This window comes from Protopterus annectens, chromosome 9.part0 (genome assembly GCF_019279795.1).
Source record: "Protopterus annectens isolate FY-2018-M chromosome 9.part0, PAN1.0, whole genome shotgun sequence".
Taxonomy (NCBI): Eukaryota; Metazoa; Chordata; order Ceratodontiformes; family Protopteridae; genus Protopterus; species Protopterus annectens.
The window spans coordinates 1,194,412,234-1,194,436,127 of record NC_056743.1 but is presented as its reverse complement, the minus strand read 5'-3'; the positions used below and the strand labels follow the sequence as shown (position 1 = coordinate 1,194,436,127).

General features: G+C 41.1%; 1 protein-coding gene across 1 annotated transcript in view; it reads left to right on the top strand.

Moving 5' to 3' along the window:
• The first annotated feature begins 2,112 nt into the window (after window positions 1-2,112).
• The window catches only part of ZDHHC5 (zinc finger DHHC-type palmitoyltransferase 5), a 1,362,456-nt gene continuing 1,340,674 nt past the window's right edge, over window positions 2,113-23,894 (top strand). Inside the window, 1 exon segment of the mRNA XM_044084108.1 lies at window positions 2,113-2,625. Coding sequence (XP_043940043.1) covers window positions 2,528-2,625 — 98 coding nt within the window. The 5' untranslated portion in view covers window positions 2,113-2,527.

Sequence of the window (23,894 nt, the reverse complement as noted above, 5' to 3'; positions counted from 1 at the left end):
ATCCTAGCCATAACAATTCCCTGGCTATTTCTTCCCACAGTATTTACTTCCCTGGACCCCTGTCTAGCAGAGCGACTGACATGATCCCCGGGGTGAATTTCCTATCTCCCATCCAATCATCAAGGTTCCTTTTGAAGAGGGCCAAAGAGGCGCTCTGCTTGACATGTATGGGCAGTTTATTCCAGAGTCTGGGGAGTCTCTGGTTCAGGCACCTATCCCTCTAGCATGTTTTGTTTATTGTGATGACAAGGTTTAGATCCCTGGAGCATGTGTCTCTGAGGGATTGGGATTTCTTTAAGTGTAGCATATCCAACAGCTCTGGGTTTGACATGGCCTTGTATGTTAAGCAGAGATTGCCTCTGAGTAGACGATATGCAACAGATTATAGGTGGAGTTTTTTTAGACAGTCAGCATAGGCTATCTGTTTTAGGCTTGTGATTCTTTTAGTGAGGTATTTCTGTAGCCTTTCCAGTTGTTGCAGATGTCTTGAGAGGTACATACCAAACGGGGTGTTGTATTCTATAATGGGTCTAAAGAGGGATGAGTACAGTGGGACAATGACTTCCTTTTTTCTGGATGAAAAGCCTTTAGTGATGAGGTGTGCCACATAGAAAGATTTCCTGATTTATGATTTTAGTTGAATGTTGACCAGTAGGATTTAATTACATCAAGGGCACTATGTTATTGGTAAAACATTTAGTGAAATTGTGACATCATTTACTTGACAAAACACTATTACTATAACCAGAGATCTCTTTGAATATTAAAACAGAAATAAATACGTTATTATTACCCATCTGGTTTATTAAGTACACAAAACTGTTGTACTAGCTTTTGTTGGTTTGACAAACATGATACAAAATATCAAAATAAGATAACGTGCTGTTGTTGGGGGCCCTCCAACAGCCACAGGGTTCACCAGTGCTTAAAGCCGGCTATGCTGTTTGTTTAATCCTAACACCCACATGAAATACGGTATATTTTGTCTGATAGTCTAGAGACATAGCTAGGGTGGAGTGAATGGGGCTTAGGTTTTGAGGGAATGCAATCAGAGGCTGATCCATTTCTTTATTGTTTGTTTGCTATAGTTTTTAAAGAGTCTTTAGAATTACTTTGTTTTTTTTTGCTCCTTGAGTTAGAGCTGTGGGGCACAGAAATTGACCTAGGTTGTTGCTTGGCTTTCTCCTGAGGTGAGGCATGGTGGTTAGCCAGATTATGGAACTGACTTTTTTTCTGCTCTTCATCTTAGAGGATCATAGGAGGTTACTAGGCTATTGACCCTGAGGCCCTTATAAGCCTAACCAACAGTTTAGCCCATGTTTAGACAAGTCAGCACTCTATGCCCTTGTCCAGCAGGTGGAATCCCTGGGGTATATTTTTTGTCTTTCATCCAGTTATCCAGGTTGCACTTAAAAGAGGTAAAGAGGTACTCTGCTTGAGTGAAGAGGGAGTCTATTCCATAGATGGGTGAGTCTCTGGGACACAAATCTGTCTGGCCAAATCCTGTTCATGTCACATACCAGGTTGAGGCCATGCGTGCGAGTTATTTGATTGGAGCTTGATATGAGGGTTTCTAGATCAGGAATGGTGCAGGAGCATTACATGAGCATAAAGCTCAGGGACACACACACACACTTTAGTTCCTAATTTCAGCTCAAAATTTGCTCTGTCTCTTCTAAATTGTTTTTTTTTTTTTTTTTAAGAAAAGATAGTAAATTCCAGTCAAATAATTATGGCAATAATTGCACTTATAAACTTCTTTTACTTCAGAAAATGTATGTTAATTCTTTTTTTTTCTTACACTATTTGCAAGTTAGTGATACTAGTTTGCTTTTCAGTTTTGTTTCTGGAAGTCTGAGATTGAGAGCTATATCTGACACCAGCATCCACTGGCAAGCATTAGCGAAACGGAGTTCCGCTGTGGCGACCCCTAACCGGGAAAAGCCGAAAAACATTACTATCCAATTTCGCTGGGAACTTTTTGCACGTGCTGTACATCACTGTCACGCCCCAAATAGCACGTGACATACATGTAGAGCCACCCACATACATACACCCCCTCCCTCCCATCCCAGATCAACAGTTTATATTGCGCAAATGCCGTCTGCGTGAGATAATGCGCAGCGTATCCGTACGTCATCTTTTTTTCCTCGTCAGGTAGTCTTCTGTAGTTTGTGTCTATGTGCAGGAGGAAGGACCGAGTTTTGGTTAACACATACATCGAACGAAGCTGGATTGCGGGGCTATTTTCTCCTAACACTTCCGGTCCGGATAACCTTTTCCGGTTACATCGACTACGACGGATTTCAGTGGCTGGATCGGGCGACTAAAGGGTGAGTCGCGCTGGCCCGCGGCAGTTGGGACTGTGCCTCGGGCCAGCAAATTAATATTAGAAACCCCTCAGTGAGTTGAGGCTCGTTTTGTCCCGCCTGTCTCCAGGTCTTACATTTCGGTTATTTTTCATTGTGATCCCCCTTGTCCGGGCTTGGGCTATGCTGCAGAGTGGAATTGGGTCCAGAGCTCCAATATGCCAACGGGAAAGAAGTTCAAACTTAGCAAGTACATCCCTGTGTCGGCAGCAACGACCTTCCTAGTGGGCTCCACAACGCTTTTCTTTGTATTTACGTAAGTGACACTGCAGCTGTTCGCTTTAATCACTGAAGTAGTAGTGTAGCTAACGATTGTCTTGACTATTGCATGTATTCACAGCAACAGGAAAGATGCAACAAGACGTGGATCTGCGTTGCCAGGGCTGGGGAGCGAGCTCCTGTTATGTTGTATTATACTTAAAACTATTATGCTGGTTCACTTAGAGAAACAGGAATGCTTGAAAGTAAAGAGTGGTTGATGAAACAGATGTTACTTTGGTGTCATTAGAATCCTATCCAGGTTAATAAATTCAGGTTATGTGTCGTAGTTGGAATTGGATCTAGATGTCAAGTCCAAACATGTTATACACGAATTGCTGACAACTTTTATTTATAAAGCATGCATGATAAAATCACCCATGCCAGTTAACATCTTTAGTGAATTGTTGGCCTAATGTTGCTGAATTGTGTTATAACTTCTTGAATACGATTGTTTAATGATTTGATCGTAAAGGTGGGCAGTAGAGACCAAAATAAGTACTGAATTAACTTTAGGTGCATCATGTGAGTTGGCTTTTAAACTGTAAAAAGGAAGCTGGTCACATTTGGTTGCCTCTGTTTTCAGTTGTTTGATATATGCTGTTCACTTAGTGGCTAGTGTGCTTGTTAAGATGATCGATTTACTTTTGTTAAGCATTATGATCCCTTTGGTGAAGGAAAAGTATGTCCTCCTTTTGATGTTTAATGGTACAACCACAGCAGACCGTGTGGTAGAACTGGACAAAGAGCCTAAAACAAACCTTGAAAAAAAAACAACAACTTGGCAGTGTAAGTTTAATGAATTGTATATTAGTGAGTTAAATTACAGTAGAATATTTTCAGCTGTGTTTTTTAAGTAATTTTGTTTAGATTTTCTTTGGTGTTAGCAGTTCCTTTTAAATGTAGCCTGTTTACATGGCTTTTCACTAATTTAAAACACTGAAGTATAACGTTTGTGTATATTGAGTGTATGTGATGTTTGCATTGATTAACACTCTGGTGTAATGCCTTTGTTTTTTCAAAGTTATGTGGCATTTGTTCCATCCACTTTTTTCTAACATGATACCAGGTGCATCGAAATTTGGTCTGCCAAGTTACTGCTTTCTCCTACAATTCCTTGCTATGAACAAGCACTTGTGTACCAATTTTTTTTTTTTTTCTTTGTGTATTTTTCAGTATTCTGTACTTCTGTGTATTTCTTATTTTTGTAAAATATCTCTTTTTTTTATTACAATCACATTTGGTCTTGTTTTTCATAGCTTTTTATTCGTTAGTATTTTAATTATTTTTCTCCTTGTGCAGAAATTGGATCCACAAATATGCTGTTGTCAAGTAAATTCTTGTCAGTCACTCATGTTTTATGTTTATTTTTCTGCTTGCAGCTGTGTTTAGATAATTGGACAAGATTGATGCCTCTTGCAGTTTAACTGCATTATTTTGTACTTTTTTGTTTTACTCTGCAGCCACATTCTAGACCATTTACTCTGGCTTCCCAATGCCCTCTCTCAACAACAGTGCATTGTTTTACATAAGGTAGTTCTTATGGCTTTGTTTGAAATGGAGTGCTTGTAAGATGTTGACATATGTAATGTGCATCCAATTTGCACTTTAATTTTCAAAGTGTAAGTGCTATTTTTCTTTAAATTGTAGTTGGATATTTTTAATAGTAGTATTGTGTGTGAGTGTTTTAGACTTCGTTCCTGTCGGCATATGTCATCCAGAAAGAACAGACAGCAGAATAGTCTCCACTTTCTTTTGGGATCATGTCATAATGACGCTTGGTGTAACAGTGAGCAACACACAGTCTTTCTTATGTATTTAGACATTTTTATATAAGCAGAATTAAAAGAAATAAATTGCCTGGCATTTTTTCCTGCAAAAACTTAACTTTCTAATAAAAAATAATTGAGTAGGTCCAATATACCATTTGTCCTTGTCTTCTGGTAAAATCTTTTGTTATCTTGATTTGACTCGGTAAAATCTTTTGTTATCTTGATTTGACTCTCTCCGGGTTTCCTCCTATTTTTTTCTATCACTTTGCGATTTATTGGCATCTAACTTTTTTAGTGTTTTATGCTTCTGTTGAGTTCCCATAAGTTGACTCTCCCTTTTATCCCTCCTTCCCTCTGGCTAGTTGGCAGCAGTAACCTTGTTTTCATAATTAAGTACCATGTATATTCTTGCAACCTGAATAAGCCTCTGATTTTTTTGTGTAGTCAACTAATTGGTGTTGCAGTTTGATAATTCATTATATTGATGGTTATGCTGTTGTCAGTTTGCATTTTTGTTAGCTGTTAATTTTGCTGAGTGTGTGTACATTTATTTATTTATTTATTTTGTGTGTGTGTGTGTGTGTGTGTATATATATATATATATATATATATATATATATATATATATATATATATATATATATAATATATACACGCATACACACAGGTCATAGTTGTAAACGCGTTGTTGTTTTGTCAATTGTTCTATGTCCTAAACCTATCTAGTTGTGTTTTTTTTTTTTAACAACTTTTCACACATATGCTTATCTTCTTTACGTGTTGTACTTGTTGATTGTGGGCTTTTTTCCCAGTTTGATCTGTAAATAGACTTTGTCCAGTTGGACATTTCTCTAGGCTACTACAATTAATGTTAACATCTAGTCAGTCGTTGACCCTTTGAAACCCAAGTGTGTAGTTTACAGAATTTGTGGCTTTTGAGTAAGCAATGCAGTTGATTTCTGTAGAAGTGCTTGTGTAGGAGGAATTTAGTAGATAATTCAGTGTGTGGTGATTGTACGAGTAGTGTTGTACTGTATTATGGTTCAATTTTTGTAGGGTTATTGCACAAGAAGAAAGGGGAAAATCACTCTTACTGTGGCTAGGGAAGGGCTGTATTGAAGTATGACAGATCTTCACTGCTGAACTGTGAGTGACTTGAGAAAAGAAGGTATCTGGTTCATTGTGTACATTTTAAGAGCAGTATATCAGTTTACTAAAACTCAGAAATAAAAAGTGTTACAAAAATTAATTTTGTAGATATTGTACAGTACTGTATTGTGAATGTGTTGTAGTTCAGTTGTCAGTGTTTTTCATATTTTGTGTGTTTTTACTGGGTTGTCCCCACTGAGTTTTGACCCCATTTACATTTGTAGTGTTTCATTTTTAATATAATCTGAATGTGATAGTTTCTGTCTTTTTCTAGAATTGGATGTGTTCAAGCGGAGCATTGGTTTACCGTTAATAGTCTAGGTATGGGTCTCCAGAAACTTACTTGTAGCAAGTACACGCTTGAAATAAAAACATTGTTTTAAACTGATAAAAGCTTGTCTTTGCTTTGAATTGAGTTTCGTAATACTAGAGCATATATTATGGCGTTCTTTACCAAATAATAATACAGTGCTGGAGGACTGTGGATGTGATATACACACTTTCTAATTCTCTATTTAGTGTGTTTTACTTGTACTTTTAATATATTGGCCAGTCCTCTCATGTTGGTGACATTGGTGATGATAATGACATGTACTTGGAAGTATCATTTTTGTAAAGTCCAGAGATTTCATGGTTTAATCTCTTTAACCACTGTAATATCTCACCTTTTTTTTCTACCCCTCCTGTAACACCTTACAGTACTGATGGCCGACTTTCTGAAGTCACCCCTGAAATAAAGAAAATCACTGTCTTCAAAATAAGTACATCCTTTTCCATGGTAAAAAGAGTAATTCTCATGTTCGGTAATTGAAATTTGCAATCCACTTAACCCTTTTCTTAATGACATTGTTGTCTACATAGTCTTTGGCATCGGTGATGAATGCCCAGTGCATTAGCTTCAAGACTTCAGAGGAGGCAGAAGTAGCTATTATTGGTCTCTCGGCAGTAAGTGAGCTATTGGTCTTCTTCCAGTGTGTTGATCTGAAATTGTAAATTTGCTTTCGGATACGATTCTGCATCTTGTAATTCAGTCACAGAGGCAAATATTTTCAGTACACTTTTTATGTGTAAGTATTTATTTATTTGAAAATTACAAAGCAACAACTAATCAAACTTTTGTTAGAATTATGGTCTCAACTTCTGTGTGGAGTCCGCATGTCCTCCCCACGGGCGAGTGAAGTTTAAAGACATGCAGGTAAGCGCCTACGTGAATGGGTGTTCCTTCTTTGAAGGTTGGGTGTTGGGCTGGCAACTTGGGACTGTAAAAATCAACTGCCAATCATTAGCGGACTGGAGCTCTGTTGTGGCGACCCCTAACTGGGATAAGCCGAAATACATAGTCTCCACATGAATGAGGAGACTGTTCATAGATTATGCCACTTTCATATGTAAGTAGTAGGCTAGTGCCCTTGTGGGCTGTTTTAAGCCTAGCCATTTTCCCTCAGAGGTGAAAATCAAACCCTATAGCTTCTGTTGGTGAGGTAATCATTATGTCAATCCCCAACTTCATTGTGCAGTTTCTTGTCAGAAGCTGTTTTGCCCACTGGCTGTCAAAGCAATCCTTTGGCAAATATTTACTTGGCAGCTTTTCCAATTTGCTTTACATCACCCCCCCCCCCAAAAAAAAAGTGATATTCGTTGTACAGTTTTGTATCACATATCAAAACGTGTACTGACTTGATTAAGTAGTGTCATAAAATGGATGTATTGAAAATGTGAGAAAATATTGTCAAAGCTTTGATCCTACACAATTTAGACTATACTTGATTGGATAGTACTGTGAAAGTTAATGCTGTCATTTCATTAATTCATTAAATCCAGAATGCATTTTCTTCCTTCACTTTTTCATTGTGTGTGTTTAGCCAATCCATCCTTTTTATGTCTTTATGATTTAACTGCAGCCTCAACTCAACTTGACATGCATTTTTCTTTCCTTCCCTTTATTCATAATGTACTGTAATCCGGTTTCTTTCCAAATCTTTATTTCTGATCAGTTCGCTTACATAAGTTGCCTTGGAGTTCAAAGTACTTACGTTTTTTTCCTTGGTTTCGTTGCTGTTGCTACTTAATTGTTTTAGATCCTTTGTTCGTGTAAGGTTTTCATTTTTGTTTACTTCTGTTGTCTCGAGTTGGACCCCCCCCCCCTAATGGGCTGTAGTTTTCACTGCAGCCTTCTTACTTGTTCATGTTTATATTAATTTGGGCTTGTGTGTGTGTAAATTTGTGCTTTTTTTTTTTCAGTACGAGTGTAACTTCAGGATTTAAAATAATGCATATAAAATACATTCAGAGGACAAAAGCTTGTTCTCTCTGGTTTATTTTAGGATCACAGTGCTTACAAACTGATGCGAGATCTGCAGTGGCTTTAATAGAAATGCTTTAAGAATAAACTTGTGGGATTGCTAACAAGGCAAGGTGCTGAGTTGGGTAATTTCTCTGCCTGTCAGAATGAATCACACTGAATTCTCTCATGAGGTTCTTCCCTTGTTCTAGTTGAGCAGTCAAGGTAGGAGGGCAGTGAATCTTCCAGTGTTTCTGGGGAAATCACTTAATGTGTAAACTTCCCATGTTCTCTTTGTAGATTTAAAACTGTGTAGGTCTTCAGATGAGAAACTGAAAGCGCAACTACAAGTAATCAAAACTTTTTTCGGATGATACGAGTTGTGCAAAAACAACCTCTTAAAGCAGGAAAGCTGCAGCACCAAAAAAACATCAGTTTGGGACAAGATTGTGATATAAAAGAACCTGAGCAAAAGGGATTGTATAAGTATTTAGGAACTGATAAAGGGTCAACAGTAAAACATGAAACACTAAAGTGTAATAGCCTTTTCTGATCGTTTGTAGTAGTTTTAAATGTATTTTTTTATATTTGTTTTTGCCTTGTCTTTTCAAAAAAATCCTTATTTCCCGCCTTTCTAAGCTAGTATAGTCCAGTTTTCAGGCTAGTGCTGAATTCAGGGCTGTGATACTAGTTTCTGAGTTGCCCATACCTTATTTGGATGGAAGGAAGTTTCTCTGTTCACCTGTGAGGGAGGGGAGCTTTGAGCAACCTATCTGTCCCTGGAGGAGTGGTTCCAGCCCAGAAGTTAGTAGTTTATTGGCCATTTTGGGCTAATTTCTGTCTCTTTCATTTCCCTACTATAAAAACCACGTTTGCACAGTTTTGTGCACTGGGCAGTACCGGTTAGCTACTGTTAAATTATTCCTGATTCCACTAAGTCTCCTCTTCAGTTTTTCCCTTGAAACTAGTACTCTCTCAACCTAAGCACTCAAAAAGCATCTTGCAGCCCAGCACTTGCTCAGACCTAATAGCAAGCACTAATATACCCTGACACTGATTGCCCAGCAGGGTAAGACTCTTTATTCACCCCTCACCAACCAAGCAGCTCACCCTACTATTCACCCCTCACCAACCAAGCGACTAAGCAGCTCACCCTACTATTCAGGCATGACCAAAGGGCAACTTCAGGTGCACTCTCCAGTCCAGCTGGTGAATCTGGGTATCCTGAGGCAATGTTACAACTGCCTCGTACACAGACAGCCCTCTCCTTCTACCACAAAACACTAACATATGCGAGAGATGCAATTATACAGCCAAACTGGAAGCTAAGCTGTCTCCACCCAAGACTGGAACAGACAGTCAAGAGGAGTAGGTCAACATTTGCACCACAACTCCAGCCACACACAGACCTACTAAAACAGCACCAGCAAAAAATACACATAAGTACACAAAATCATACTTGGAGGCTCTAAATAAAAACCTGCAAAAGCATCAAAGACCTCCAAAGCAGACACCCAAACAACATGCACTTCCCCTCACAAACCAGACAACACATAAAACACAAAATCAGTGTGCCGCACAATCACAGCCCTTAAGGTAAAATAACATACCTAACACATTAGTAATAGGTGATTCTATAGTGACGTCCCACTCTCTAGGCTGGACAAGCAGAAAGTTACTGTTAGCAGCCTGTGGTGAGCCAGAATCCGCCACATAACACAAACACTCAGGTCACTTCAGAACAAGTACAAATATGACTCTGTCATTGTTCATGTTGGTGTGAATGACCTGAAACTCACCTCCCTGGACTACATGAAAAGAGACATGGAAGAGCTCTCTGATCATGTAGCCCAGGCTGGTATGACCCTCAGTAGCATCCTGCCCTCACCAAGAATGATACCTCCGATTAAAGAAAAAATGATCAATTTCAACAATTGGCTAAGCTTCTGGTGCCATTCAAAGGGGATCCAGTATCTGTCAGCCTGGGATGACAAGCCGTGTTGCTTCGCAAGAGACATCTTGCACCTGTCACCCCTAGGTTTTCGAATACTGGCCAAGGCTCTTGCTGCCCCCATAGTGCCTTTTTTAGGCAAGGCTCAGAAGTCAAACCCACCTCTAAACAGCACAATTAAAAAAAACTGAGGGTTGTGCTACTCAACACCAGGAGTTTAAATCTCAAAATGCATGCGCTCGAAGCACTCCTCAGTATGGAGAACGTCAACATCTGTACAGTAACTGAAACCTGGTTCAAGGCTCCACAGAGCACCCCAGCACTACCGGGCTACAACTCATAACACACGTTTCAGCCACAGAACATAGACCGAAACACAAAAGTAGGGGGTGTGTCCATATTCATCAAGGATACCTACACCTCCAGGTTAGTGGCGCAGCATGATGCCTCTGAGATCATCCATGTGCAACTAACATCAGGCAAATCTGCAGTGCAAATTGTGGGCTGATACAGATCACCCTCCATGACCCAGGACCACCACTCCACCTTTCTGGAGATGCTGGAAAACATGAAGGTCCTACCAAACACCCTGATATTGGGCGATTTCAATTACCCTACCATTCACTGGGAAAACTACTAGAGTACAAATTCCCAGGCCCAGCGCTTCCTGGAATTCATCAACTCAAACGCCCTGGATCAGCTGGTAAACTCCCCTACCAGAGGTGAAAACATATTGGACCTGGTCATCACCAACATGGGCGACAGGTGTTCCACACCGGAGTTCAACCCATCACTGGTTAGATCGGACCATAAACTAATCACTCTGGATGTCCACACCACCACCACCAACTAAGGAAACCACAGTAAAAAACTTTTCTAAAGCAAACTTCACCTTACTTAAGACAAGAGGTGGTAAGTTTCGCAGCCCCCATGCTAAATGATAACGCTGCCTATGATGCAGAAACCTTAACATGCACTCTGAGAACCTACAAGGATGCATGGATCGTGCCATCCCTAGCAAAACCAAGACTCACTCCTCTAAGAGAAGGAAACCAATTTGATGGACTCCTGCAATAAACGGGCTATACAATAGGAGGAAACTAGTTCAGAAAAAAAGCAAATCCCAAGAAGGAAAGACATTCCTTATCAGTAAGAAACTGAGGTCTCTCATGAAATCATCAAAGGTTAACTTTTGAAAGAAAAATAGCCAAGGATTCAAAAGATAACCACAAAGCCTTCTTTAGCTATGTTAAGAATCTAAGTGGCAACTTGCAGATATGCACTGAACTAGTGCAAAATAGCACAAAATATACTGAACCTACTGATATTGCCAACATCCTGGCAGATTCACTGCAAACTTCACCCTCTCACCTCCAAAAGGGCCCACAACAATACTGGAAAAGTGTAGTGTCCCAAAAATCACAGACGCACAGGTGAAAACAGCCCTTTCAAAAGCTAAAAATACATCATCAGTGGGACCAGATGGTGTCCCAGGCTGCATCTTGCACGAACTACAGAACCAAACCAACCCCCCCACCTAAACACGCTGTTCAACCTCAGCCTCTCCACAGAATACGTGCCCATAGAATGGCGTACAGCAACGGTTAGTGTTTCACTGTTGCAGTCATTACACTTGGGTTATCCTGCTGGCAGGCTACCCGCAGTCGGCCTGAATTCCAAAGTCTAGGTCTGGTGTCGGCTGCTGTCGCCTCTTCCCTGACGTCAGTGTGCCAGGGGTATAAAAGAAGCAGCCGAAGCAGTTTTCTTTAGTCTTTCTTGCCGTGTGGTGCCCGAAGCGGAAGCAGTTCGCAAGTGCCGGTCGGCCGACTCCTGAGATTTTCGTGTTCGAATTTCAGATCCAAAGTCTTCATTAAAAGCTAAGTACCCCTTTGGGGAAAACTTTTTTCTTGCTGCAGACAGATGTCAGAAAAAGTTAATTGCATTTCTTGTGGGAAGCCGATACCTCATAAGGGTTTTCATTCTTACTGTATTCCTTGCCTAGGCCCTGACCACGTTATTGCTTGTCGGTTTTGTGCTAGATTTAACCAGCGCACTATAAAGCGCCGGTACGATTTTGCATTTCACTATTTTGGCAGAAGATTTAATTACACGATGCCGTCGGATAGCCAACCGACTACCGCAGTTCACAAACGTAAAGAAAAGGACAGGCATCCGAGGTATAAAACAGACTATGAGACTAAGCCAGTCGCCGGTTCGCCGGCTCTCTGAGGCGCTTTTGCAGCCCCTGACGCCCGCTACTTTTGGACCCGCAGGCTGCTATAGACTCCCACATGGAGTCGCCTAGGCCGCTGGAAGCTCAAGGTATTGGACCTTCGGAAACTATTCCTTCAGATGGGTCCGGAGCCGCTGAGCAGGCATCGGCTTCTGAGGGTGTTTTCAGACCTGCTCAGCTGTACATTAAAGCGACTCTAGCTACAAAGACTAAAGCATCTTTAAAGACAAACAAGTACAACAGCCTCATGGTCAGGCCTCCATGCCCCAAAAAAACAGATGCTCAAAATGGCCGAAGACTTAATTACTTTGATCAGGGGTTCCCATCCCCCTCTTGATAAGAGGCCTAGGCAAGACACAGAATATGACTCCAGATCCGGTTTCCATTTCTTCAGATTCCTCTTCTGATCAGGAATACTCTCTTCCTCCCTATGAGGATTATGATGCTGAAGAATCTATCCCTTCAGCCTCTCCTTCTGAGGATTACTCTTTGGGGAAACATTGCATACCATGAGGGAACATTTCCACTGGGAGAGCCAAGATTATTCTGAATCTAAGAAAAGGCTCGGGGACTTCCTTTTACTCCCACAACACAGGCCCCTAGCTATTCCGCCTGTGTTAGACAGACATTGTAGATGATGTATTTTCAGAGTCCATTCTGATCCCTCACTCCTTACCTCCAGCTCCTGTTAAGCCGGACAGGTACTACAGGGTGCCTGACTCTCACAAATTCCTTTTCAAAAACCCTGCTGCTGACCCAGAAACTATTTCTCAGTGTCCCAAAGGGGTCAGTGCATCCACTGCAAAAAAAACCCTACCCCCTCCGACAGGGATTCTAGGGCATTAGACATATGGGGAAAGAAGATTTACACCTCTGCTACCTTTGCTATAAGGGCTTTAAATTGCCAGTTTCATGTGCTCAAATGTCAGCAATATATTATGTTCATACAGGTTTAAACAATGGGGTGCTTCTACCTCCAAAAGTGGAGAAGACAAATCACAGCCTTACAGGAAACAGTCCCAATGACTTCCCCCTGCCTGCGCTAAGCACTTATCTTCTGGCAGCACCTTTAGGGAGAAAACTAGCACTTTTTTTGCAAAATTGGCACATAACCCAGGACAAATGGGTCCTAGACATAGTGTCACAGGGCTACAAGTTTCACTTTCATACCCTGCCAAGGGCAAACGGTTGGCCAAACCTACTAAAAAACTAATGGGCAGAGGCACAAAAACAAGTCTCACCTCTCATGGACATGAGGGCCATTCAAAAAGTACCAGGACGAGCAGGGACGAGGATTTTATTCAAGACTGTTCTTAGTACCCAGAAAGGACAAAGCCCGGAGACCAATACTGGACCTGTCTATTCTAAACACATATCTGGATATACCAAAATTAAAAATGTTGACCTTACAGCAGCTCCTGCCCATGCTGGGCAAGAAGGCTTGGCTTGTGACTTTAGACCTAAAAGAGGCATACCTGCATGTCCCAATCAGACCAACATGCAGAAGATACCTCTGATTCAAAGCTGGCTCAATGCACTACCAATTCTCTGCACTGCCTTTTGGCACTTCACAAAGTGCCTGGCACCAGTAATTGCATTCTGCATGTACATTTATGGTAAGTGTACACAACTGTACTTTCCTCTCTACAAAGGAGGGGCCACAACTGACCCTGGTAACTATCACCCCATAAGCCTGGCTAGCCTGGTCTGCAAGGCTGTGGAGCGCATCATCCTGGAACTCCTTAACAAAGACATTGGGAACTTCCAAACACTTGACCTGACTCAGTTCGGCTTTAAGTGCAGATCATGCCTACTAAACCTGGTTGACTTCTTCGAGACGGTCACCAAGGCCATAGACTAGGGAAAGGTGGTTCACACAGCCTACCTTGACCTCACCAACACCATTCCCTACTCGGTGCAGAAAAACTCACCAGCCTGAACATAAACCCCTACTTCACACCTGGCTTACAGACAGAACTCTCATGGTAAGAATAGCGGGCTCCAGGTAGTGGTGTCCCACAAGGCTCGTTCCTGGGACCCCTACTGTTCGGCATATACTTCTCAGAAGTACAGGCAAACACAGGAGGACTATGGCTAACCAAGTTCGCTGATGACTGAAAACTGGGAAAGACACTTCCAACAGCTGCAAAGACCACAAAATTATCTCACCAAGAGGATTACTGGTCTCAAACATATGTCCTATGCAGCCCGACTGAAAAAACTCTGGCTGTACTCCGTGACATATTCTGTCTGGCTTACAAAGCCATGTTCAACTCAGAATTGATGGACACGCTCCACCTAAAGAAATCACAACAATAAATAGAACATGCTGGAGGGATAGATTCCTGTCAGACTCCCCATGCTTTGGAACAAAATTCCAAATTACATCAGGCAAAGCCCATCACTAACACTCTGAGAAACCTGGGATCACTTCATTGGCTCTGCTTGACAGATGATCAGGTAATTTAATCAATGGGGCTGCGAAAGCAGACACACTCTGGCTAGGCTTATAAATGCTGTCGGGCAGATAGCTAGTACCTACCTATGAACCTATAAGATGAAGGGTAAGGTTGATATTGGCGGCCCAAGATAGTGGACTCCTTACACACTGATTTTCAGAATGTGCAAAGTTCATTGAACATGTGTGAGAGAAACGGACAAAAGTAGGTTTTTAAAACATAATTGGAAACGGTTGCACACGTCACTGGTTGTGACATCCTAATGGCAGAAGGACTGTGTACTGAAAGGCATAATAATGTGGCAAGACTGTTGCACTGTGGATTATGCAAACATTATGATATGGAAGTAGCTGAAAAACACTAGAAACGTGAGCCACAAAGCATCATAGAAAATGATGGGTGATGCCATGTGATGTAGACTTCATTACTAACCATTCAAAGGATACATGTGAGAGCCAGATACAGTTGTCCATGAAAAGACAAAAGCAGCATTTATTGTCTGTCTGTTTGTACACGAGACACTGTAGTCGCCTGGTGTAGTGATTTTTTCAGTGTGGAAGAAAGATACCCAGACATTTACGGTAGTGATAGGAACAAAGGGTCTTCTAAAAATTCGTATTTAGATATGTTACCAGTACATTATGTTACCAGTACATGTAGTGCCATATGAATTGCAGGAGTCGTCATTACTGGGCACATTGTAACATCAAAGATTGAAACAATATTAGTTTCATGAACTTTAATCCAAACTTTGACTTGGGAGTGGGGTCCATTCCTGTCATATTAGCAACCCAAAATACTTGGAAAAATTACAAAAAAAAAAAAAAAGCGATGGAGACATGGGCTATTTGCCCTTGCTAGGAGATTATGTATTCTTCTGACTAAATCAATCCAGTTTTATGGTATTTCAGATATCTGATTTGTTAGGCAGGAAAATCCCCATCTGAGTTTTATTGAAGGCTGCTGCTTCATCCAGGCCTACCATCAGTTGACATTTTATTTCCTCTGGCAGCCCTTGAATCATTGTTTTGGTGGTAATATTGAAGGTCTCCATTCCCTCTACGAAGCTACATTGGTCAGAGCTTAAACTCTCGTTAGGATTTTAGCTACACTATTGGTTAGTATAGACAGACTTGTGTATTCATGATTTTGGACAGAGAAAGATCTCTATGCTCCTGGGTATGACATTTTGTTTGTCCTCTAAGCATTATGATTATTGTTGCTGTGAATCAAGTTTCAGGAATGTGTTCTTCCATTATAGCATTAAATGGTTTCACAGTCCCCTGCCAGTTCCCACCAGAATGCTATGCAGAGCCTAATGTCTTTCCAGGAGATTGGTGTTTAACGGTTTGTCTTTTCTCTGAAGACGTCTATCTTGAATGTTCTCTTCTGTCCCCCCTATTGGAGGTGCTTGGTAGGGCAGCAAGGAAAGTGTTAGTTTCCCGTTTCAATTCCCCCTTCTTATAGAACCTTACAGAACAGTTTATCATCACTTATAAAATCTTGTGTGGACTTGTTTTATTATCCGCAGTATGCAGGTTCCTATCTCTATTTGTTTGTTTATTTTTAACATAGCTTTGTACTTGCTGTATTCTTAAGCTTTGCTCTGCCATTTTAGTAGCTGTGTAGCTCCTTTTCAGAGAAGGAAGCTTTAATGCTACCCTCCAGTATTCATTTAAATCTGTCATGTACTCTCTTCATTTTACTGTTTTTTCATTGTTCTCCCTGTTCTGTCATTTCCCTTGGCATGTACTGTAGGTCTCGTACCGTACTCTGTCCCTACATATATTGATTGCGACTGTACTGACGTTACTCCTGGCTTTATTCAAAATACTAATTCTGTCTTCATGTTGTTCCATCCATTTGTTATCCTTATGGGCTTTGACACAATTCCCAAATCCAGGTCTTAAACCTTTATTTTCCCATCAAATAAGTATAGGACCTCTAGTGTCTGCAAAGTCTTCTCATTGGCAGGGGTTTTATTGATTTAGGTCTTTGGATGTGGTCTGAAAGCATAATTAGATGAGTTTGTAAATTTCATAGTAGTTCCTGCGTTCTAATGAAATGCGACATCTATCCAACCTTCTGGCTGTGTTTATTTTGCAGATATGCAGGAGGTCCATCAAGATGGGGTCTGACAATGCCAGGCATAGATCTCCCTTCAACCTGTAGGAGACTGAATACAGGGCAGTCTGCATAGGACACATTATCTATGCCCTGTATTCTTTTAGTGGGAAACCTCTGTGGATATTCCATTTGTTGGATGTGCATAATTAGGTACGTACTATAGGAGGCATTATACCCAATGATGAGTGTTACGAATGTTGAATACAGTGGATCAATGACCTCTTTGAACCTACATGACATTCCTTTGTTTACAAGTTGCACAACATAGAATGATTTCCTCACTTCTGTAGACATGTTGGCCAAAGACTAGATTATTTGTCTGGGTCCCCCCAAGTCACCGACTACTGGGTCAACTCTTAGGGGTATGTTGTCAATATGATAGCTACCAATGGTGGATGACTTCCTGTAGGATACTATTATGCTTGTTTGGCATTTAAGTTTAGTCCATATGTCTGACAATGGGTCTCTGGCAGATTCCATGACTGCTCCCAACTTGCAAACTTAGTCAGCCAGAATCCCTTGGCATTGGCCTTGACTTCAGAGAAGTAAATACCAAAGCAGTATGATGCCAGGATGGATACCTGAGGGGCTCAACTTAGGACTGGCCCCTTTGTAGAGGTGGACTTCCCAGTTCTGACTTCTGGGTCCTGTCTGAGCCAGGTGGCTATCCACCAGGTGACGAGGGTTTATACCTAACCTCCTTGAGTTTGTCAACAATTCCTCAGTGGGGTGTTGTGTCAAATGCCTTGGCCAGGTCAAAGTAAGCAGTGTGAACAGTTTTGTCTTCCTGCATTGCTTTGGTGACCTTCTCAAAAAGTTCACCAGTTGAGTTGGCTTGATCTGCCCTTGCCAAAAAAAAAACTGGAATGGCTCCAGTGTCTGGAGGCTTTCAATGTCATTTGATCATTTCCAGGATAATTCTTTCCTTGCGTGGCTTTTATGATTCTAGTGACCACAAGAAAATCAGCCCCAGCACGAACAAAAAACATTCCAAAACGTACTAGAACAGGATACTGGGTGGAAATAATTTTAATGAAAAACACGCGTGTTAAGCACTTTCATCTCCAAAAAAGCGAGACTTCATCAGAATATAGTTACTCAATAACCCTGTTTAAATGTCTTGCCAAACAACACGACTGGTTAGCCATACAAATCACCTGCCCACTTTTCACTCACTATTAATGACATAAAAATTCCTATTGAGGTGAACATAAAAAAAAAATAAAATGCAATGTCATACAAACGCAGAAATACACAAAGTAAATTGTATACATACATGCATAACTTTTTTTTTTTATATTTTATTTTACATTTGTTGACCGGGCTAGTCTAACTGGATGTATGTCCATTTCAGTAGAGGCCTGGGGAGATAAGCTCTGTGAAAAAAAATAAATAACATCAGTCATATATACAAATAACATCAGTCATATATACAATGCACATTACAGGTTAACACAGAATTTTCAGAGGGGGCAGAAATCATAATGGTGCAAAATGCCAGGTACAATACAACATACAGGTTGTTTTCTTTCGGTTTTTCCCGGTTAGGTGTCGCCACAGCGGAACTCTGGTCCGCTAATGATTGGCAGTAGATTTTTACAGTGCCGAGGTGTCAGCCCGACCAACCCTCAACGAAGGCACGTCCATTCATGCATGTCTTTTGGATGCCACTCGACCGCGGGAAAGAATTAGCTTGGCCGCTCCGGTAGTTTGCCACTTTCGGCACTGTAGTGCGGTCTCGGAGTTGGTATATTTAAATAGGGGTTGTGGGGGGCGAAGCCCCCCCACTTAATATCATGTATTAAAGTGTTTGTGTTTTTTTTTTTTTTTTTTTTTGTTCCCCTTGGGGGGAAAAATCGCAATCGCTGTTTTGACAGTTCAGTTTTGTAAGCTTTCGCTTACATGGGGTCGATTAATCACCGTTCGCTAACCTAAGCGTTCGGTGATCTAATATAGACCCCTTACTGTGTTATGATTTGTACAATCCAGATTAATGACCTAGATGCTAATGAAAACTACCACTCTAAAGAGTTGTTTGTGCTGAACAGTTTACCATTTACATTTTGCAGTAACCTTTATGGATCCATAGATAGGAGCATTTGTTTGTAATGTAACTACGTAACTGTTTTTCAGTGTTTTTTGACAAAACAGTCATTGGAAGTACAAAGCAGAGCCCCATTGGAGTGAAGTAAATTTTGCCTGTTGACCTTATTCCTGATCACACATCAGTGGCAAAAATTTAGCTGATATCCTTGATCTGGTTCCCCTTCTGTAATTGAAAGAATTCCTGGGGATTTTGTGCTAGCAACTTGCCTCTTTCTGTTTTAACTTGTGGTAGGATGTTGACAGTTTTTTTTGCAGCCAGTACTAATTTTGTTGATTTCAGAATCTCTGTAGTAGTACAAGTGGAATGCAGGCAAAGGGTCTAGTGTCAATCTGTACTGCCAGTAACCCAGCATTAAGAAATGGTCTGTGGTGTTGATGGTTATGCATTTGAGGGCAAGTCAAATGGCTGAAGACCATCTGTCCTTTCTCAGTTTTGAGGGTGGACTTTGTGCAGCAGGAGTGTCCTCTAAGTGAGGATGCCAGTGTTGCAGTTGGGGTTTAGTCCTTTTGAGACCTGCAGTTCTCAAAGGGTAGAGAGTTGGAATAAGCATCTCTTGTTAGGGACTTTTTTTTTTTTTACATACTTGCCATGGAGGAAAGCTGCAGAAGTTCTCTGGTTTGTAGTGTATGGTGGCTTTGATATTCTCACCCAGCTCCGAATCTGAGTTTTCTTGACTTCTCATGTTTAGTTTTGCTGTCACACTTGCACCTCCATTTCTCCTGCAGATGGGAGACTACAGTCTTAACCGTCATTAACACACCAAGTATAGGAGTAGGGAGTCTTGGTGTGCGTGCGTGTGGTTTGACAGCTTATTAATGAGCAGGGGAAGTTCGCAGGGTTGTAAATTTTAGTGGTGGTCATGGTAGGGTATTGGAGTAGGGGGATTATCGGAGAGTGTTAAGTCCGTATGTTGAGCAGCTGCTTCAGTGATCATTGTACAGCTGACCGAGCTGTTGATGAACTGTGGTTTGTTGCATGACATTTTGCCCCAATCTGTTGAAGCACCAGTAAGTAGATTGCTGGTTTTAGGTACTGTATTCACTCCCAGTCAAAACACCTAGGATAGTTTGAAGTGCCTTGTTAGCTCGATGAGTATCCTGGAGGATATGATTCAAATTGTAGGCTCTGTAGGTGGGAGTCCAAACTGTCCTTGGTGTCGGTGTCCCCCAGTCTAGTGGAGGAACTAAGTAGCAGTCCTATAGAATGGAGCAAGTGTGTTGTAGCTTTAAGAAGCATTCCAAGGACTGAACATGCATATAAATCTGCATGTGCTAGGTTCAATGCCCTTTTGTGAGTGCAGCCAAAAAGTGAACATGTTTGAGTGTAATAGCTAGTTTAAGTTTATCTAAGTTAGTTATTAAGCTACAATCCTGATGTTTGTAAATAAGGAGTTCTGTTCAAGCAGCGTTTTTTTAAGTGTCGTCTGTGTCCTGACTAGACGAGCGACATGGTGTCATAACCAGGATTCCAGAGACTGATATTCAGAGGTGCAGAGGTAACAGTGAGAACCCAAGTACAAGAAAGAGCCAGAAAAGAACCAAAAGTAATGAACTTGCACAAACAGTTTATTTTATGAAAAATGTAAAATGGAGCATTGAGGGCACAAACCGAATTATTAAACAAGCAAAAGGCACAAAAGGTTTATTAAACAAATGTTTAAGATTAAGATACTTGATAAAACAATTGTCAGAAAAGCACACAAGGGAGTTTAAAATTACCTCAGAAAAGCAAAATGAGCATGTTTAAAGCAAAGCGGGCATGTTTAGAGCAGAAGAAAAGTAAGTGGGCTTGAAATGGGTATGAAGAGAGATTAAATGAGCAAAAGGGGCACATTAAGCATAAAGCAAGGTGACTGCATGTTTTTGGCAAAGTGTTTTGGCATAACTACTACGTATTCGGAGCATAACTAGAATTATTTGAAGTGTCAAAGTGCTTACAGTGTATGCTTATTACTGTGCATTTATTTCGAAGAGTTTATTTGTATGCAAAGTGCAACTGTTTTGTAAAGTGAAGTCGGATACAGCCATTTTGAAAAGTTTCTTGTGCAGGGTGTGTCTGTTTGCAAAGTGCCGCCATAACAGAGTGTATTGCACTGTAAAAAGTTATTTAACAGAGTGCCACCATTTGGGGAAGTTTGTTTGCTGTGTACTGTTTTATTCGCAAAGTGCAATTACTTTGAAATGTTTCTTACTCCGAGCTTCTGCCCAGTTCATTCACACAGTTCAGTTATTTCAAAATGTTTCTTACACTGAGGTGATTTCTTACAGTACAGTAAGTATTGCAGTGCCCAAGAGACTTCTTTCGCAAAGTTCAGTTATTCAGAGGCTTGTTGTGCTACTGGGCAAAGTTACAAGTACTTCAGAGAAGTAGATGCCAAACAAGAGCGGTCCCAGGATTGAACCTTGAGGTACTCCACTTGTCTGGAGCTGGATTTGGCGTCTGCTACTTTTGCAGTCTAGGTTCTGTCAGTAAGCCAGTTGGCAACCCATCGAGTGATGTAGGGATTAATGTCCAGCTTAGTAAGTCTATCTATGATTTCAGAGTGGGGGATGGTGTCAAAGGCCTTGGCAAGGTCCAGATAGGCTGTGTGGACTGCCTTACCCTCGTCCACGGCTAAGTTCCATGATAATGTGTTCCATGCCATTGCAGATCAGGCTCATCAGACTGATGGGACGGTAGTTCTCGGGTTCCAGTGTGGATTCCTCCTTGTGGAGTGGGATAACTGTGTAGCTGTGCGCCCCTCAGTGGGCACGAAGCCTGAGATTGAGGCTATGATTAAACATGACACTTGGGTGAGGTGCCAGTTCATTTCGCAGTTCATATAGTACACAGCCTGGGATGTCATCTGGTCCCATGGATGCTGTATTCTTAGCTTTGGAGAGTGTGGTTTCTACCTGTGTGGACGTGATTACCGGAATTTGGTAATCTTTTGGTATTGAGATGAGCGCTTTAGCGGGTGAGAGGGGGTGAAGTTGGCACTAAATCCATCTGCCAGGATATTGGCAATATCCTTGGGGTCCGTATATTTAATGCCATTCTGTTGTAGCTCAGAGTAGATCTGAGCATTGCCATTTAGATTCTTGACATCTTTGGCAATTTTATTTTCTTAACTAGCTTTGGATGATTTTATGAGGGATCTCCGCTTCTTACTGAGGCTGGTAAGGGAGTTTTTTGCATCTTGGGATTTTCATCTTTTCTGCAACAGTTTCTTCCTTCTGTTATATACTTTGTTTATGGCAGGGGACCACCAGATTGGCTTCCTTGTTTTTGGAGGAGAGCATCTTGTTTCTATTTGGGATGGCACGATTCATGCATGAGTGGATGTGCTCGTACAGTGCCTTAGTGTAGGATTCAGCAGTCGAACTTTCAGCTCCCATCTGCATCGGTTCTATGAAGTTTGTCACTTCTGACTTAAGTAGCATGAAGTTGGCTTTGGAGAAGTTTTTCACCGAAGTTTCCTTACTTGGGGGGTGGGATGTGGATGTCGAGGGTGATTTACTTATGGTCAGACCTGACCAAAGAGGCGGCGACCACTGGTGTGAAGCATCTATCTCCCAAGTTGGTAATGACCAGGTCTAGGATATTGAAGCCCCTGGTGGGACAATGGATTAGTTGATCCAGCGTTGGAATGTATGCTGATGTTTTCAATGACAGGTTGTCCAAACTTCCAGTTGTGTATTCTATGAAGTTAGACCCACAGGGTCAGTCCAGTGGTTAGACCAGCAAGAAAAGTTCAGAAAGTTATGTAGAATAAAGTCAAGGCTCGGTTGGATAAAACGGTGCAGCAAGGTGTGATTTGTCTACTCTCAGAACCAACTAAATGGGTGTTGTCCATAGTAGCAGCCCACAAAAAAGGCTCTGATGAAATTTAGAATATGTATTGACCCAAGAGATTTGAACAAAGTATTAGAGACAGCATTATCCAGTGCGTACAATCAAGGTAGTCTCAGCCCTAGTAAAGAATGCCACTGTTTTTTCTGTCTTAGATGCAAACATTTAATTTTGGCAAGTGATGTTTGATCCCAAATCCTCATTACTGACTAGTCCCCGTTTGGCAGATTCCTCAGGATGCCATTTGGAATAAATTCTGCAAGTGAAGTCTTTCAATGTGAAATGGAGCAATTTTTTCAGGTTATCCTTGTGCCATAATAGTAGATTTATTGGCTGGAGTCAATGGTGAAGCAGGACATGACAGAAACCTTAGGAAAGTTCTAGACAAAACATTGGATTGAGCTTTAAAATTCACGTAATGTGAAGTGCAAATTCAGACTACCAGAAGTTGCGTATGTAGGTCACTTATTACCAGCACTAGCTTGCAAACAGACCCATCCAAGCAATCAGCCATTCTTGAGATGCCAGCACCAGATAATGTTCAAGCTCTTCAGTGTTTTCATGGTATGGTCAACTATTTAGGCAAGTTTATACCAGACTTCAGTGAGTTTAACAGTACCTTTGAGAAAGCTAACCTGCAAAAATGTTGCATGGTCTTGGTTGGAACAGCACCAAAAAGCATGTGAAGACCTTAAGCAGAAAATTGCTACCCCACCTACATTAAGATACTATGATGTCAGTAAACCAGTAACCCTTTCCTGTGATGCTTCAAAATTTGGTCTTGGCACATTCATCCTTCAAGAAGGCAGACCAGTAGCCTATGCATCAAGAACTCTTACTCAAACTGAAATGCGATATGCTCAGATCTTGAAAGATAACTTTTGGTGTTAGTATTAGTATTTGCATGTTTAAAGTTTCATTATTACATTTGTGGTTAAACTGATCACCAACCTTTAGTTACTATTTTAAAGAAGCCTTTGCATTCAGCTTCAGTGAAATTACAAAGAATGATGCTCCAATTCCAAAAGCACAACTACAAAATGGTGTATACAAAAGGCAAACTTCTTTATCTGACAACCTTATCCAGATCGTCCAGAAATGCAATGGAACAGCTTCAAGCAGAGAATTTTGACTGTCATGGAAATGCGTAAGTTTTCTACCACAAGACTTTAAGAGAGATCATACAAAGACTGATCCAGTTTTGCAAAAGCTCCATCACTGCATTAATTAATGTTGGGTGGCCGTCAAAGCAATCTAGTATACCTGAAGTGCAAACTTGTTTTCCTTACAGAGATGAGATGTTGATGGGAGATGGCATTACCTTCAAAGGTCCTAAAATTGTTCATGTTTCCTTACA